The 14,998-nt window shown below is 55.2% G+C and overlaps 1 protein-coding gene across 1 annotated transcript in view; it reads left to right on the top strand.

Annotated features, from left to right (window-relative positions):
- NCOR2 (nuclear receptor corepressor 2) overlaps nucleotides 1-14,998 on the top strand; it is a gene marked incomplete at its 5' end in the record, with an annotated part of 178,131 nt that overhangs the window by 45,748 nt on the left and 117,385 nt on the right. Inside the window, 2 exons of the mRNA XM_082007798.1 lie at nucleotides 1,826-2,005; nucleotides 8,378-8,491. Of these exons, the coding sequence (XP_081863924.1) occupies nucleotides 1,826-2,005; nucleotides 8,378-8,491 (294 nt within the window). The remainder of the gene's footprint in view (nucleotides 1-1,825; nucleotides 2,006-8,377; nucleotides 8,492-14,998) is intronic.

Below are 14,998 nucleotides of genomic sequence, written 5' to 3'. Positions count from 1 at the left end.
GGGCGGCACCGGGGAAGGATGCTGGTGTCCTGGGACATGGCGCCGTTGTTGGGAAATATCCTCTTTTGCCTGCCCTTGTTCCAGCTTTGCTGTGGGTGCCGTTGCCCATCCCTTACGGAGGGGAATGGGGCAGAGCTCATCTCACCGTGCTTCATGCCCACCAGCAGCAGGGTGGAGGCCGCCCTGCGTGGTTCTCCTTCCCCAGAAGCAGATCCTGCTGAGATGCCGAGCGGTGCCAAGGTGGCATCTGTGTGCTCGCCACGTTTGGTGTGAGCTGCAACACAGCCGGCGAGCAACCCAGGGCCGTGGTCCGTGCGCCTTGCCGCCTGGAGGAGCACAGAGGGGCCCGTGCCACCGAGCTCCGTCATGTCACCCTCGCCCCCGCAGGAGGGGCAGCCTGGGAAGAGGGTCGGTGAGATGCCCTGGCCGCTCGCCATCGGCCGTGAGTCAGCGCGGAGGGGAGGTCGCTCAGCGCCAGTTGGTGCAGAACAATGTCGGCTTTGTCCACGGGCGCAGGGCTGCTGTAACGGAGGTAGCAAAGTTGTGTGAACTTCTTCGCTTGTTCGCCTCCCCGCTTCCCTCCCCAGCAGCTGCAGCGTGCTGGCTGCCCAGCCTGGCCGCGGTTTACGGTTACAAACCAAGCCACGGCTCCTCTTCCTGCCCCCTCCAGGAGAAGAAATCCATCCACTCGCTAAGCAAATGAATAGATAAACTTTTAATTAAGGCGTTTGGGTGGCTGCCAGAGAGGAGCGTCCTGGGTCAGGGTAGGCTGTTGGTGTGCCGCGCTCCCCGTCCGCGTGGCCCGTGGTTATCGAACAGCTGCGTCATCCCGGGTGCGCTCACCAGCGGCGGGCAAGCTCCTGCAGGCGTGCAGCTTGTGTTTGCAGGAGATAGGTTCCTTCATCCGGAGCTGGAGAGGTGACGGGTGGTGTGCAGGTGAGGCGGCGTGGCTCTGGGATGCTCGTGGGGTACCGGCTCCTTGGGCTCAGCAAAGCTGTTGCGTTGCTGGAGGCGAAGCTGAATGTTTCGACGTGTCTTCCCTCTGCCCCAGCTCGTGGTCATTAGAGCTTCTCCCTGTGACGGCCACGGAGATTATGGTGATCTGTCTGGTCTCTGATTTGAAGGGTCTTGTTGAGCTGAGAGCTTCTTCACTTGGAATTTGCAAAAATCTGATTTTCATCAGTTTGGTCTATTTTTATCTCAGCTGACCTCACCTATCCCCTTCCTCTCCATTTCTGGATGAATGCACTTGACCTCCGATGCTCAGAACTCCCCTAGAATTTACTAAGAGATGGAGGAGGACATCCATGAAGGAGGTGGGGGTCCTCTCTCCTCTGGGGGCTTCCCTTCTCATTCAACGTGGTTAGTGCTGCTCCCCTCTCCAGTACGGCCGTGGCTGTGTCGGAGGAGGAGATGTCTGTCACTACCTTACTTTTGCAGAGAAGTAGCCTTGAGCTGGCTGCTGAGATGTGACGGGACGGTGCTGCTGGGAGCTCCTGGGTATGGACGGGGTTATTGATCCTGTAGGAGTGTGGGTAGCGCTGAAGGTGGTAAAAACCTCTGAGGCTTTGGCAGGAGGATGAGCTGCTATCGTGTCCCCGAGAGACTAACCTGGTGCTCTCTGGAGATGCTGGAGGCTGCGGAGCGCTGCGGTGATGCCATCCAGCAGCTGGTACTGCGTAGTCTAGCAGGTTTTTTGGGGTGGGGGTGTGTGTCTCAGAGCGCTGGGAGTGGGCCAGGAAGCTGGGGCAGCTGGCATGGGAGGATGAGAGGAGGATCTAAAGTCCCCTGGGAAGGAGCTGACCGGTTGTTTTGTGCTCCCCAGGATCGTGGCCTGCCTGGCAAACTGGAGCCTGTGTCACCCGTGAGCCCTGCTCACCCTGACACCGAGCTGGACCTGCTGCCGGCCCGGCTGTCGAAGGAGGAGCTCATTCAGAACATGGACCGTGTAGACCGTGAGATCACCATGGTGGAGCAGCAGATCTCCAAGCTGAAGAAGAAGCAGGTAAGAGACTGTGGCCTGGAGGGGAGCGCACGTCCTCGCTTCTGCGAGCTGCCTCCCGCCCCGTCCTTGCACATGCCTGTCCGCAGAGGGGAAGTGGCAGTGCCAGTGCCACCAGCATGGTCTGTGTCTGTGCTCCCTGTCGTGACACGGGGCGGTTGCTGCTGTGCCAGCAGTCTGGGGGTGCTAGTTGCAAGACGAGGGAGCTTTGGAAACCCGGCTTGTGGGCTCTTTTGCATGTCAGAGTACCTTAAAGGGAGAAAAATCTGTCCTCGATGACTTGCCCATGGTCATGCAAACAGTCAGTGGCAGAGCTGGAATCGCAGCCTGGGTTGCCCGAGTCCTCCACACAAGGTCTTTTCTTTTTCCTTTCCAGCAATTGTCTCTCCCCGTGCCGTTGCTGCCACTATTGTAGCTGTTTAAAATACTGCTGCAATGTCCTAACGGCCCTTCCTGTGCATGCAGCCCCCTTCTCCAGGGCTGTGCAGCGCTGCAGCCGTGAGCAGCGTCTGGTCCAACTCCAGCCAGGGCTGTGCCTGAGCCAGGGATTTGAACCTGATCTTCTCAGTTAGTGCTTTGCCCCTGCGCAAGAGCACTCCCCAGCAGAAGGATTGCCCGCTCGACATTGCCATGTATACAATTACCGTAAACCCATTAAGAGATTAATATGACAAAACCTTGGGGGACGTCTGTGAAAAAACCCACAGACTTAAAGGCTTTCGCTTTCTAAAACAAATCACTTCTCTCTTACCGGTTGTTTCTTTCCTTTGCTTGGGGCCAGTTTCTAAACCCTCCCATGGCTGCTAATCCCAAACTGCCCGAGAGGAGTGACCTCTCCCAAGGGGTGCATGGCAGGAATTCAGGAATGGAGCAAAACCACTACTTGGGCTGTCGGACGGGGCCAGTGCTCCTTGAGGATGAGCATGCAGTTGACCTTCCTTCTCATCAGATGTATATTTTCCCATATCAGATACTATCCCTTTCTTTCCTGCAAGACAAAGCAGGATGTTTTGGTTTTGTTTCCAAACAATATGGTTTAATTAATGCGAAGGACTTTTTTTTTGTGTTGCTTTTTATCTGCAGAAGTATCGGAGTGCTTAGGGAGAGGGGGCCAAGAGGGGACAGCAGCATCTGTGCTGGGGTGTGAGGAAGCAGCCCTGTGTGCCGGCTCACAGGGGCCAGAGGAACATCTGGAGCAATGGAAGCCACAGAGGTGCCTCTTGCTGGGTTTGATGGGAGCTGGATGAAGCCAGCCCTTCCCCTCTCCCTCCTAGGAAGCCGAGACAAAATGTTGGGGTCCTCTCACACCTGGCAGTCTGGCTACTGGTCCATGTTTTTAACTCGGATTTGAGGAAGGAGGTGCAAACCGTGGTCATTTCCCACTCTGGAGGGGGATTCAGAGCGGGGTGCGTGCCGAGTGCGGCGGTGAAGGTCCCGCTTGCGGCAGCCGGGAGGACTGGCAGCTCTGCCGATCCACTGCCTGACTTTTTTCAGAGATGCTGAGGAGCTGCTATCGAAGCTGACGGGAGCAACATATGCTCCTTGCCGTTAAAATCAAGCTGTCCTTCCGTAAGGAAATGGGGTTTTATTGTTGGCTGCTTGGTTGCTTTATTTCTTCCCTCTTGAACGAATTTTACGATTCTTCCTCCCCACAAAAATGCTCTGCTGAGTGGGGAAGAAGGTGAAAGCAGCTGTTGGCAGTAAAAGCTTTCCCTCCCGGCCCCCCCCCCCTTTTTTTTTTTTTTTAATTTTTGGTTTTTTGTTTTTTGGCACATGGTGGCAAAGTCATTTGGTAGCAAATCCCGCCCCCCCCAACATGGCCTTCCTTCCCCAGCCCGGTCCTCCGGCAGAGCTGGCACATCTGGGAGGAAGCATTTTCGGAGGCGGAGGGTGGGGGTGTGTTCCTGTCTGAGATGCTCTGGGAACGTTTTGTCCATCTGTGCATCTGAGCTGTCAGCGCGGGAGAAAGACGAGCGAGGGAAAGCCATCAGCCTGAAACAGATACCGCTCCTGCAGGACCGGGCTGCGGAGCGGGGGAGAAATCGTACGCGGCCGGAATATCCTAATGCTTTTCCCCTCTGTCTTTGGGAGGCCTTCTTGGGGTCATTAATTACATTTGTATGGAAAGGCTGTGCAAGAAAAACCCCAACCGACCCCGATCCACCATCTCTCTTTTTTCGGTTGTTCCAGAAATGGCAAGGAAGGCTCTGCCTGGGCTTTGCAAGAAGGAAATTTCTTCAGCAAGCTGAGACACTTTCCCCAAACCCTGCGCACCCCTGGCAGAAGGCCACCTCGATCAGCCATCCCCCGCTCATTCATGCGCCATATGCGCTTAAATCTCTTGCCGAGTCCTCTCTCCCCCTCTTCCTGACAAGGAAGGATAATCCTTATGCATTTATTCCTGGCAGCGGTACCGGGGATCTGAAGGAGAAATAAACTGCTGGGCTGTTCTCGGCAGCGGTGCCTGAGCCTCCCCGGGTGCCGAGCTCGGCGACGGGCTCTCCGGGAGTACAACACTCCCACCTGGTGATGGAGGTGGAGCTGGCTGGGTGGAATTGCTCCCAGGTTTCCCCTTCCATCTATCTCCTGTCTCAGCTGCTTCTGTTCTCCCCTCTGTTCCGTAAACGCTGTTTTCAGGGATGCCCGGTGGCTGGAAGCCCTCTCCTCTCCCCTGGGCAGGTGAAGCATCCCGGTACCCAGGTGCTGGCTGCGAACGCAGGGCAGCGTGGCGGCCACGTGTGTGTGTCATGACCTTGACTTGCTCGGGCGGGTCCCTTCAGCACAGGGGCTGGTATGCACACGGGGATGGGGTCTTCCTGAAATGTCACCCACCTTCCCGCTAGCGCTGCAGGCTCCGATGGCCCCTCCGCAGCGTGTGGTCCAGCCAAAGGGACTCTTTCCTGGAGAGGGGACCTCCTTCACTTGGAAATGGGTTGGCCTGTGGATGCTGTAGGAGCCAGGGCTACGGCTAGTGATGGCATCTTGCATCCCTTCAACATCGCTGCACAGGCTTCCGTCTGTGGAGAGGAGGGGGCTTTCAGGCGGCCGCTGCTGCGAGTGGGGAGGGAGAGAGCGTGGAGCCGTCAAGACACATCTCTCATCCCGCTTCTCTCCCTGTAAAGGTCACAGTCCCAGCATAGCTTTTGTGGCAGACCTTTAAGAAATCCATTTGGTCCGTGTCTGGGAACCCTGACCTATTTTGCTTTGCCATTTCCCGCAGCTCCCAGGGGTAGCTGAACCTGCTGTGGTCGGGTGTGCTGCCTGCAGACCCTGCCCGCATCCTTACCCTAGCGTCTGGCCCTTTAATAACCATACAGCGTTATGCCGCAGAGAGTAGAGTTTAATTCTCTACTGTATTTCAGCTATAATTAGATTTGTATTTTTCTTTTAACGAGCTGCTTTTAGTGGGCCTCCACTTACTGGCAAACTTTCATTTCCTGATACGCCATCAAATCCTCTTGTCTGAAATCACTTACAACACACCCGACCGCTTTGCAGAATTTTTGTGGGTTTCCAGAACAATGTAGCCAAGTTTCTGACATTTCATTTCTTTTTTTTAACCAAATATTTTCCCCAAGAGAAGTAGAGGATTTGACTGATCCCTTTTGTGGCTCTTTCTCTGGAGTTTTTGGAGTTCACCACGTGAGAGCGAGGGCGGGTGATGCGCTGCCTTGGCCGATCCGAGGACACCGAGCAAGAGCGGGCAGGTGCCCGGAAGCACTGCTTGCGTGCCGGGGCTGACGCTGAGAACTGCTTTGCAGCCTGTGATTTCGGCCGTGGCTTCTTGAAGAGCTCTTGTCCCCTCTGCATGGCGCTGTGATTTGGGCCACCTGGGAAACAGCCATGGTTGAGAAGAGAAAGGAGCTTTCGGGCTGTTGCATGCGTGGCTGGAGCCTTCGGTGCGCCGTGGCGGCGCAGCTCTTTGCGGGCAGGAAGGGATGGATCCCCGGGGTGCCGGGGAAGGTTCATCCCCTTCCAGGGTGCAGACGGCCCAAGCTGGCCATTTCCTGGCCATCCTCACGCGTGGCTGGAGTAACCCCTAGGTTAAGACCCTGACGGGGGTCCACCGATGCCGACGTGCAGAGCCTGGGCTGTCCTGCCCTCCGCCAGAGCCTGCTCCCCGGCCGGGATGGCGCTCGGCTGGCTGGCGATGGTGGCTTTTTTTGGGCTCTATCTCAGTGTTCCCTGTGCTGCTGCTTTTCCCTGGATGGGAAAAGTTGTCCACCTGTGGGGAGGTGGAGCATGAGTGGAGTCCACAGCACGGGGTTGCTTCATCCATTGAAACACACGCTTGGTTTAAGGGGTGTGAGTTACCTCAGACCGCCCATGAGGCACGTACGGGTTTTCTTGGACTGCATCCTGTCCTGCTAAAGGTACCATCAAAGGAGCAGAGATGATCTGAAGGAGTAATAGATGCCTGCTTTCTTCTCAGACTGCCAGGCCTCACTGTCCCTGTTGCAAGGGGATCCCTCATCCCTCAATCCCTCACTTGCCTCTGGTGCAAGCTGACTGCTTTCAGTCCCAGGTGCATTTTCTTCCCAGTATGAGACTTGCTTGATTTTTCCCTTGCTTCAACAGGGGATACTTTAGCTGCAGGGAAAAAAAAAACCCAAAAATTTGGAGATTCAGAGCTAAGCAGTGAAAAAAAAAAACATAGTTGGATTTTGACAACCGCTCCCTCTCCTGTGCCTGTGCTGCCCCGCAGCTGCGGCGCACGCGCTCCCACCTCGCAGGGAGCCGGTGGCCCCAGGAGAAGCCTGGAGGAATCGGTTATTTCTTCTTTTGGATGAGCAGTTCCTCAAACTTACTGGAAGGGCTCAGATATCTCCTCCTGCCTCGCACCCGCCTGGAGAGGCAGAGGCACAGGTTGTTCATCAGCTATACCTGCTGACCGCGGTGATATTCAAAAGTGCTTTCTTAGATCTGCTACTTGATAATTAAAGTGTGCCGTGGCGTGAGCGGCTCGCAGATGGGTAGGAACGCATTAAAAGGTTGGTGATCTCAAAAGGTGCGTACGTGCTCCCCGCTGCTTTCCATCTCCCAAGAGGTGGTTGGCATTCAAGCCAGCTTTGGGGCTGGGTGCGTTTTACTGCACGGTGGGACAATGCATGGAGCTCATGGGCTCCTGGATGTTTCTGCTGTGAGTGGGAGTGGAGCTTGGGATGAGACCCACACCGTGGGTTGCGTTGTCCCAGCACAGGCAGATGCACGGAGCTGGAGGGGACGACGCGGTGTATTTTTGCACGCAGCTGCTACACCTCGACGCTTAGATGCCATGAGATGTGGAGCTGTGGCAATGCAGTAAAGACAGGAAGAAAGCAGAAGAGCCAACAAAACGAGCTGCTCAGCGCTGTTGTCTCTAAGGGCAGCTCACCCGGCTGATGACTGTCCACTCCTACTGGGCTTTCTCTAGTTGGAGCCTGGACTTGGTGGTTTCTGCTCAGGACAGCTTGTCCTTTGTGAAGGGAGGAGAGGACTGAGCCTCAAAGCTGCCTTCCCAGGACAGTGTGATGGCTTATGGCTGGAAGGCAGCCGTGCTGTGCCGGTGCCCTCAGCAGCTCTTCCTCTGCCTGCTGGGGCGACTGGAGCCGCGTGGCGTGTTTATGCTGCAGGTGTTTGCAACCTGAGTACTTGGGCTCTCTATGAAAGTTCACCAAAGGGTGTCTTGGTGGCCCGTGTCCGAGTCCTGTGCTGCCCTGTGGTTGTTGCTTGCCCTCTTGAGCACTTCACATGTCTCACCTTGACCAGGACGGCTGCCACATGTCCGGTCGGGCTGCCTCTGAAAAGAGATGGCAGCTTTCGCAGTGTTACCGTCCCCTCTGCTGTACGTACTGGCTCATGTGGCTGCACGGTGCAGGGGTGGCCAGTGCACAACTCCTTTAATTGAGAAGAGTCATCCCGGGGCATCTACTCCCACCACAGCATCACAAGATAAGACCGAAGGTGGAGAGCTGCCTCCACCACTCCCTGCAGCACAGCAGCAGCTCCAGAGGCAGGTAGCAGCAGGGAGCTGGGCTGGAGCTGCAGTTCCCCTTAAGGATGTCCAGTAAGACCATTATTTCTAGCCTTGAGCCCTCTCCAGGAGGCTCATTCAAGGCAGGTCCTCATCCTTCGTGCCTAAAAAGCACCAACCCGCCAGCACGGGGCCGGGTGTCTGGGGCAGGACAGCGCTGCGCTTGCGTGGCAGGGGACGTTACGCAGCTCTCCTCCCTCTCGCCATCCCTCCGCGGCCTGAGCCTGCCCGTGTCTCGCAGGAAGCCTTCTGCCGTGGCGGTTTCTGCCTCGGTCGCGGCACCGCAGAGAGTCTCGTGTGGATGGGGACGGCTGCGTTTCTCACTGTGACTCACCCTCCTCCTCCCCCTTCTCCTTCCACAGCAACAGTTGGAGGAAGAAGCAGCCAAACCACCAGAGCCTGAAAAACCCATCTCCCCCCCTCCTATCGAGTCCAAACATCGCAGCTTGGTGCAGATCATCTACGACGAGAACAGGGTGAGTCGCGAAACGACGGAAACACGAATGTGCGATCGTGCCATGTCACCCTGACCAGGGGCAGGGAGGTTGGTAAGGAGTAGGTGGGGGATTTCCCTGGGCGAGCCCTCGGGGCAGAGGCTGTGGGAGGTGGATGGATGGAGCCCAGTCGGGGACGGTGACGGCAGAGGGTTTCCTGCAGTCCGCCTTAGATCTGAAGCGTTCAGGAGATGCGCCACCGCCCTGTCTGTTAAATAGCTCGTTTCATCCTCTTCCCCTGGGAGTGAACCTGGATGAAAGCTGCCTCAAAGGATGGGCTTTGGCACGGTAGGGTGGGCTGCATAGATGGAGGGGGGCATCCGTGATGCTCCAATACTGGCAGGGCAGGTACGAGCTCTCCTGCCTGCCCCTGAGCCCCCCAGGCTGGAGCAGAAAGGACATGGATGCAGCCGTGGCCGGATTTGTGGATATTTGATGCTGCAGGTAGCGTTAGCAAAGGTCAGGCTGGCATCCCTGGCTCTGGATCTCTGCCTTGACCGCTCATTTGTTGCACTCAGCCGTCGCCTGTGATAGCAGCCTGAGGAGACAAGAATTTTGCTGTGTGCTTTGGAGCGATGCTAGGAAATTGGGCCCTTTGGTAGATAATCAAGCGTATTCATTTTCATTTAGGTGTTGGATAAAAAGGATGATTTTGCATAAAAGGAAAACTACCAGTCACTAATTATTTTGAATTGCGAGGCCTGAGATTTCACTGGGAGCTGCAGAAATCCAGGTGCCCAACTCCTAAAAAAACCACAAAAAAAACCCACATACCCTGCGCTCCCAGGCAGTGCAATTTTCCTGGTTTTCCTTTTTCCATCTGCTTCTCTCCCTGAGCAATAGGAAACCCAACACTGGCACGGTCTGTTCTGCGAGTGGGTGAAGACTGAGGTCGATGTGTTTGAAGCTTTAGCAAGCGTGGGCTGGTGATAGCTTTACAGACACTGGGCTTCAGGGGCAGGTTGCCGAGTGTTCCCCAAAGCTGTTCTCGCCGTGGCACCACCGAGTGGCCTCTCCAGGGGTCTTGAGCTGGATGGCTTGTGCCTCCTGTGCAAGGGGTTAGGTTAAAAAAAGGAAGTCTCAAACATTTTTATTCCTATTCCCTTGAGCCCCATCCTCCTTGGACGCTCTCGTGTACCTGAACCGCGTTACGAGGGGAAGAAACGGGTGATGGTGCTGAGGCAGGGAGGAATGGCGATGGTCAGCCGTTGCACCCCCAGCGGCCTGCGTCGTAGCAGTCCCTGTTAGCTGGATCTGGCTCAGGGCTGAGTGTCCTGCCAGACCCGTCCTGCACTGTCACCCCTTCTCTCTGCCCATGCCAGCAGCAGGGTCACCTGTTCCCTCCCGCCGCCCCGAGTCTGCCATCAGCTCCTCCGCAGCGGACGCGATCTGCCCTCGAAGCCTCTGCCACAGCTCGGGGCAGTCCCGTGGGGTTGCTGCCCTGTCCCGTGGGTGGTGGCGAGGAGTGTGGAGGGCAAGCGTAGAGTTCTCCGTTTCTCCTTGGCATCGTGCAGCCGTAATACCTGGGACGCTGTCGCGTACAGTGCTCTGAGCTGGTGGCATCCGTTTGTCAGCGTGCCCGAGCTTACTCCAAGTTATGCTGATCCTCAAAGCCAGGCTGCTACCAGGAGCGTCTCGCTATTAACCTTCGTGCTGGGGTGCTCTCATTCCAGGTGGGCGCTCAGTAAGCGAAGGTCGTGTCTGACACCAAATGTCTGCATAATTTCAAATCCGGCTCCGTGTCTGAGTCTGTATGATCCCTGGCATGGGTAAATGATGATTCTTCCCCGGTTCTTGTAAAGTCCCCTGGCGAGTAGCGTGTAAGCAAGCCCGTCTGTGGGTAGGAGACTCAAACCAAACAACCCTTCCCTTTTGCTTGATAGAAACCGTAGCAGGCTGGAGGGAAGTTCTTCCTTAAGGAAGACATGATCTATTTATGGGCAACAGAGAGTTGACAGAGCCTTGCTGGCCGGTTGTAATGGCTGAGGCTGGGTGATGGAAGGACCCTTTTAAGTACCGTGGCAGAGAGATCCGAGCTGCGGGCTGCAAGGGGAAGGGTGTGCTGAGCCTTGCTGACAGCGTTGCCTTTGTCGTCGCTCCAGTAACAAAGGTGGGATCTGGGATGCGATTGTCCTTCTCGAGGGCATCCCTAGGCTCAGCCTGCAGCCTCTTGCCTCCGTTGGACCCATTTGGGTTGCCTTTCGGTGATGAATGCTCTTCCCCTTGGAGCCAGGAGGAGGAAAACTGGAAGAGGACAGGCCGCGGGAGCAGCGTCAGTTAGGATCGTGGTCGGACGTCAGGTTGCTTTGGGTGGCTTTGGTGCCAGCAGAACATCTGGGTGTACCCAGCTGTCGGGCGGGTGGGAGAGCCCCGGCACCGTTGTGCTGACCCGCAGCTTTGCTGCAGCTTAACGCTTAATTGCAAGGTGAGTTGGTAGGAGCGAAGGACTGTGCGCCAGATAGAGACATATTGATCAAGAGCAGGCAAGGTCATGGAGCCAAATTTTAAGCCTTTCCGTCTCTTCCATGCTGTGGAAAAATGGTGAGGTTTGATGCTTCGAGGTCTGCTCGCAGGAAAAGCGGCTGCAAGGGCTGAGCCAGGGCTCCAGCCTGCACGCAAAGGGAGGAAAAGCCTGATTTACTCGCTCAGCTTTTGCTTGCTTGAGGGAGGCAGTGTGCGGTAAGAAGTGCAAATCAGACGAGGATATTCAGGCCTCGGGAAGAAGCGAGAGAGCAAAGCACCCCAGAAAAGCTGGCAAAGCCCGAAATGATCTTTAAAGAGCGCTATAGTGGAAGGGGCAGAAAGCCAGCCCTTGTGCCGATCCCAGAGCAGGTGGGAGGCGATGAGCTTCGTGGAGGGGCTGTCGCCTGGCTCTGGTTTAATGTTTCATGAACCGCGGGTTTGTGCTTCACCGAGCATGCGGGTGCCGCCGCGCCTGTTCCCACCGCTCCTGCCAGGCTGTGCCGGAGTTGCACACTGCATGCAGTTATACCCCGAACAAAGGAGACGCCAAAAACGGTCCATGGGAGAGAGGAGGTTACGTGAGGACAGAGCAGCTAGAAACGCCGGAAAATCAAGTTAGCCAGCCATTCTGTGACCTACTTTCCTTTTGGCGATAACTGAGGCTTTGCAGGGGTGAATGGTTTCTAATTTTAGCTTATGGTTCATCAGGGAAGTCTATAATAATTTTTCTCACCGCTGCGCTGGGTATGGATGAGGGGTTGGGATGCAGGTCGGCGCTGGCCTGTGTGTGATTTACTCAAAATTCAGGTTCGCTGATGCTAAACGCCCATCATGCTGTTTCTCCCTCTTGTGCCCTACTTAACGCGTATAATTTGAAAAGTTCCTTGGCGCCAGAGAGGATAATTGTGGAAAACGTGACCTGTAATCCCCTCTCGCTACACTCTGCTGGACAAGTAATTGATTTCCAGAAAAAAAAGAAAGTTGCCTCTACAGATCCTGCTGCTCTTGGCTGCGGTGAAATCCTGTACTGTGAGGCTGTGGTTGCATTTGGGGTAGTTTCAGGAGACTTGGATTACAGAGAGGCCGTTGATATTCAAGATCCAGGTGCCTCCTGCCCCAGGTACGTGCTCACCGGAGCCACTTCATCTTGTCTTCAAAGGTGAGCTGTGAAGTTGCACCCAAAAAAGTACCTTTTGGGAAATCTTTGTAGTGTAACACAGAAAAACACACACGCATGTACCCAAGCCAAAATTTCAACTGTGTCTGCAATTCTGAAAGGAAGTATGAGAATGGAAGTTAACATTTTTGTTACTATCTGCAGACTAAACCGAGAATAAACAGCGGGTAGCATTTTCAGAAGCATCTGAGTCCTATTTTCAAAAGTGCTTTTAGTCCTTGAAGAGACAGAGTGGTGTTTGAAAACAGTGATGGGTGCTAAAATCACCGAGATCGTTCGGAGAGCGCGGTGGGGAGCTCAGAGGACTGTTGCGGCTGCAGGGAGCGCGGGCGCGGGATGGGGTGCGTTCGTCCCCGTCACTCCCTCTCCAGGAGCCGGGTGCCGGCAGGGGGGTGCAGAGCTACCTGGGGAAATGGGGTTGTGGTGGGCATCGCGGTTGCTGCTAGAGGCTGGCAGCGATGCAGGCGTCGGGCATCTCCTAAACTAAACCGTCTGAGCGACCTTCAGTGTCTCCCCTGCGGGGAGGAGCTGATCCCTGCTGGGTCTGGCACCTCGAAGGTGGTAGCTGTGTGGCACAGTCTCCTTGCGGGCTTTAATTTGCCCCTCTGGGATGCGTTTTTGTATTGAGAGAATGTAGCTTTCTTCCACCTCAAATCCCCATAACCAGGGCAGATCATCTGTGTATATTTTTAGCCGTGGCTTTATTCCGCTGGGTCGTTCATGGGATTCCTCGCATCCATCTTCCCTTGAAATCGATTGAGCGTACCTAAGCTTGAAGTTTTTGTGCTTTAAATGGAAATTTCCAGGTCCCTTGCTAAGCCTGGGGAGGAGGGCAGCGTTGGTGTCGCTCCAGATTGCTCTCCGTGCCTTTCCTGGGACGCTGGACTGGCTGAGCTCTCCTTGTCAGCGGGTCCTGCAGGAAGCTGCACCGCGCCAGCGCTGGCCGTGCCAGTGCCAGCAGCCCACCTCGACTCGGCTGGTGAACCCTCCTCCAAGTCCCCCGCGTGCCCGAAGTCCCCCTCAGCTGCCGTGCACGCGTGCATGCAGACGTGCTCACGCCTTCTCTCCGACCGTAGTGACGCTGCGGAGCCTGCACGTACCCATCTCCAGCTCCCCGCAAGCCAGATCCGGGTGGTCGAAGGCTCTCCGCAGACCTGCCCGTGCCAGGGCCACGCAGGATTCCTGCTCAGAGACCAGCAGACAAAAAGCAGCCTCCGTCCTTGTGTCAGACCTGTCCCTGCGAACAAGCACACATCAGCTTTCCTCTAAAACATTGAGCTCATTTATTGGAGAGGTCGCGTCGGGACACGGCGTGACTTCGCCCTCCACAGCCGTGCTGGGGAGGGGACGCCGCGTGCTGCGACCCACCGCAGCGTGGCGAGGGCTGGGCCGAGGCCCCCCGCGCCACCCCCGCACGCCGCGGGTGCCAACGGCTTGCGGGTGCGCGAGCCCGTCCCTGCTCCGCTGTCAGCCCTCCGAAAAACTGGGTTTGATGCAGTGCAGACGGTGGAAGCAGGCAGCAGCATCTGTCTCGCTCTTGGGATTGAGTTGGTGGAAATCAATAAGATTAAATTTTAATTCGTTTTCCGTCTTGGTGCTTGTTCCTTCAAAAGGGCACAGCTACCTATCTATAAATTCAGCATTATGCTGTAAAATTGGAATTCAAAGGGTTGTTTTGAACTTTTTCCACCCCCTGCTGCTGTTGTGTCTGTGCGGAGCGTGTTCCCAGCTATCCGTTTACCCTCCTCAAATACCTTCATAAAGCGTTAATGCCCCATCCATAAATAAGAAAATAAATAAATGAACACTTTTAGCGTTGCAAAGTATAATCTAGCCGTTAACTACTCAAAGGCACCGAGTGTGACTCAGATCCCACGGGGATTTTATGTCTCTATAACTCTGATTTTCTATGAACTCCTGATTTACATTAGAAAGGGAAGAATCGGGCCTGCATTGTCAGCATGGAGCTGGCGCAGTAAATAAAACCTTATCAGTGAAATCGCTATTGAGCATTCAATCTGTAGGTTTTTTTCCAAATTTTAGTTTGTGTGGTAGTCAGGATGGGGGCATTTTGTATTTGGCTGCTGAAAGGGCCGTGTTCGTTTTGCTTTTGTTTGCGGTAACTTTTATTCTGGGGTTGCCTTGTCTTGTCTGCGTGATGCAAAACGGGCTTTTGAACCGTCTGGAGGAAGACTGGAAAGGTCAGAGGTTAGATGCTGTTAACACTTTTGCATGGTAGCAAGATTTTGAGAAGGATAAAATTGAAACATTTAGTCTGGAGTCACTGAGAACCCTTTCATTTTTTCTGGGATTTTAGGGAATATTTGTTTGTTTGCTTGTTTTAATGGTCCTGATGTCTATTTTTAACATCTGCTTCAGGATCTGGAGTTCCCAGTAGGTGCATTGACTTAGAAGCTTTGTCCACAGCTAGCCCAGACCAGATAATGCCATGTCCTGCCTTTTCAGGTCCTGGAAATAAGGACGAGAACCCGAACCTGTCGGAGGGAGGAGCGCAGACCCTGTTGCATGGCTCCGGCTCCTTGGGTTGGGTGACTGGAGCTTTCCCGTGGCTGCTCCACTGCCGAGACTTTGATTTCTAAAAGCCGCCTGTGCATTGCCGACGTTTTCAGCAGTTTTGCAATGGCAAAACGTTCAGCAACGGTTTGCAATGGCAAAGCCTTGTTAGCAACTTGCTTTAACCTTAATATGCCTTCAAACGGCCCCGTAACCTTGCAGACAGCAGAGCGTGATGCTGGGCCTATGCGCGAGTGGAAATGCAGCTACGCCGGGGAGTTCACCCCTCGGCCGTGGACGGAGTACGAGCGAGCTGACCGCAGAAACTGGCCGGC

The sequence above is a fragment of the Phaethon aethereus genome (genome assembly GCF_964289735.1).
Source record: "Phaethon aethereus genome assembly, chromosome: 17".
Lineage (NCBI taxonomy): Eukaryota > Metazoa > Chordata > Aves > Phaethontiformes > Phaethontidae > Phaethon > Phaethon aethereus.
Note: the sequence above shows the minus strand (reverse complement) of the source record. Positions and strands in the feature narration are given on the sequence as shown.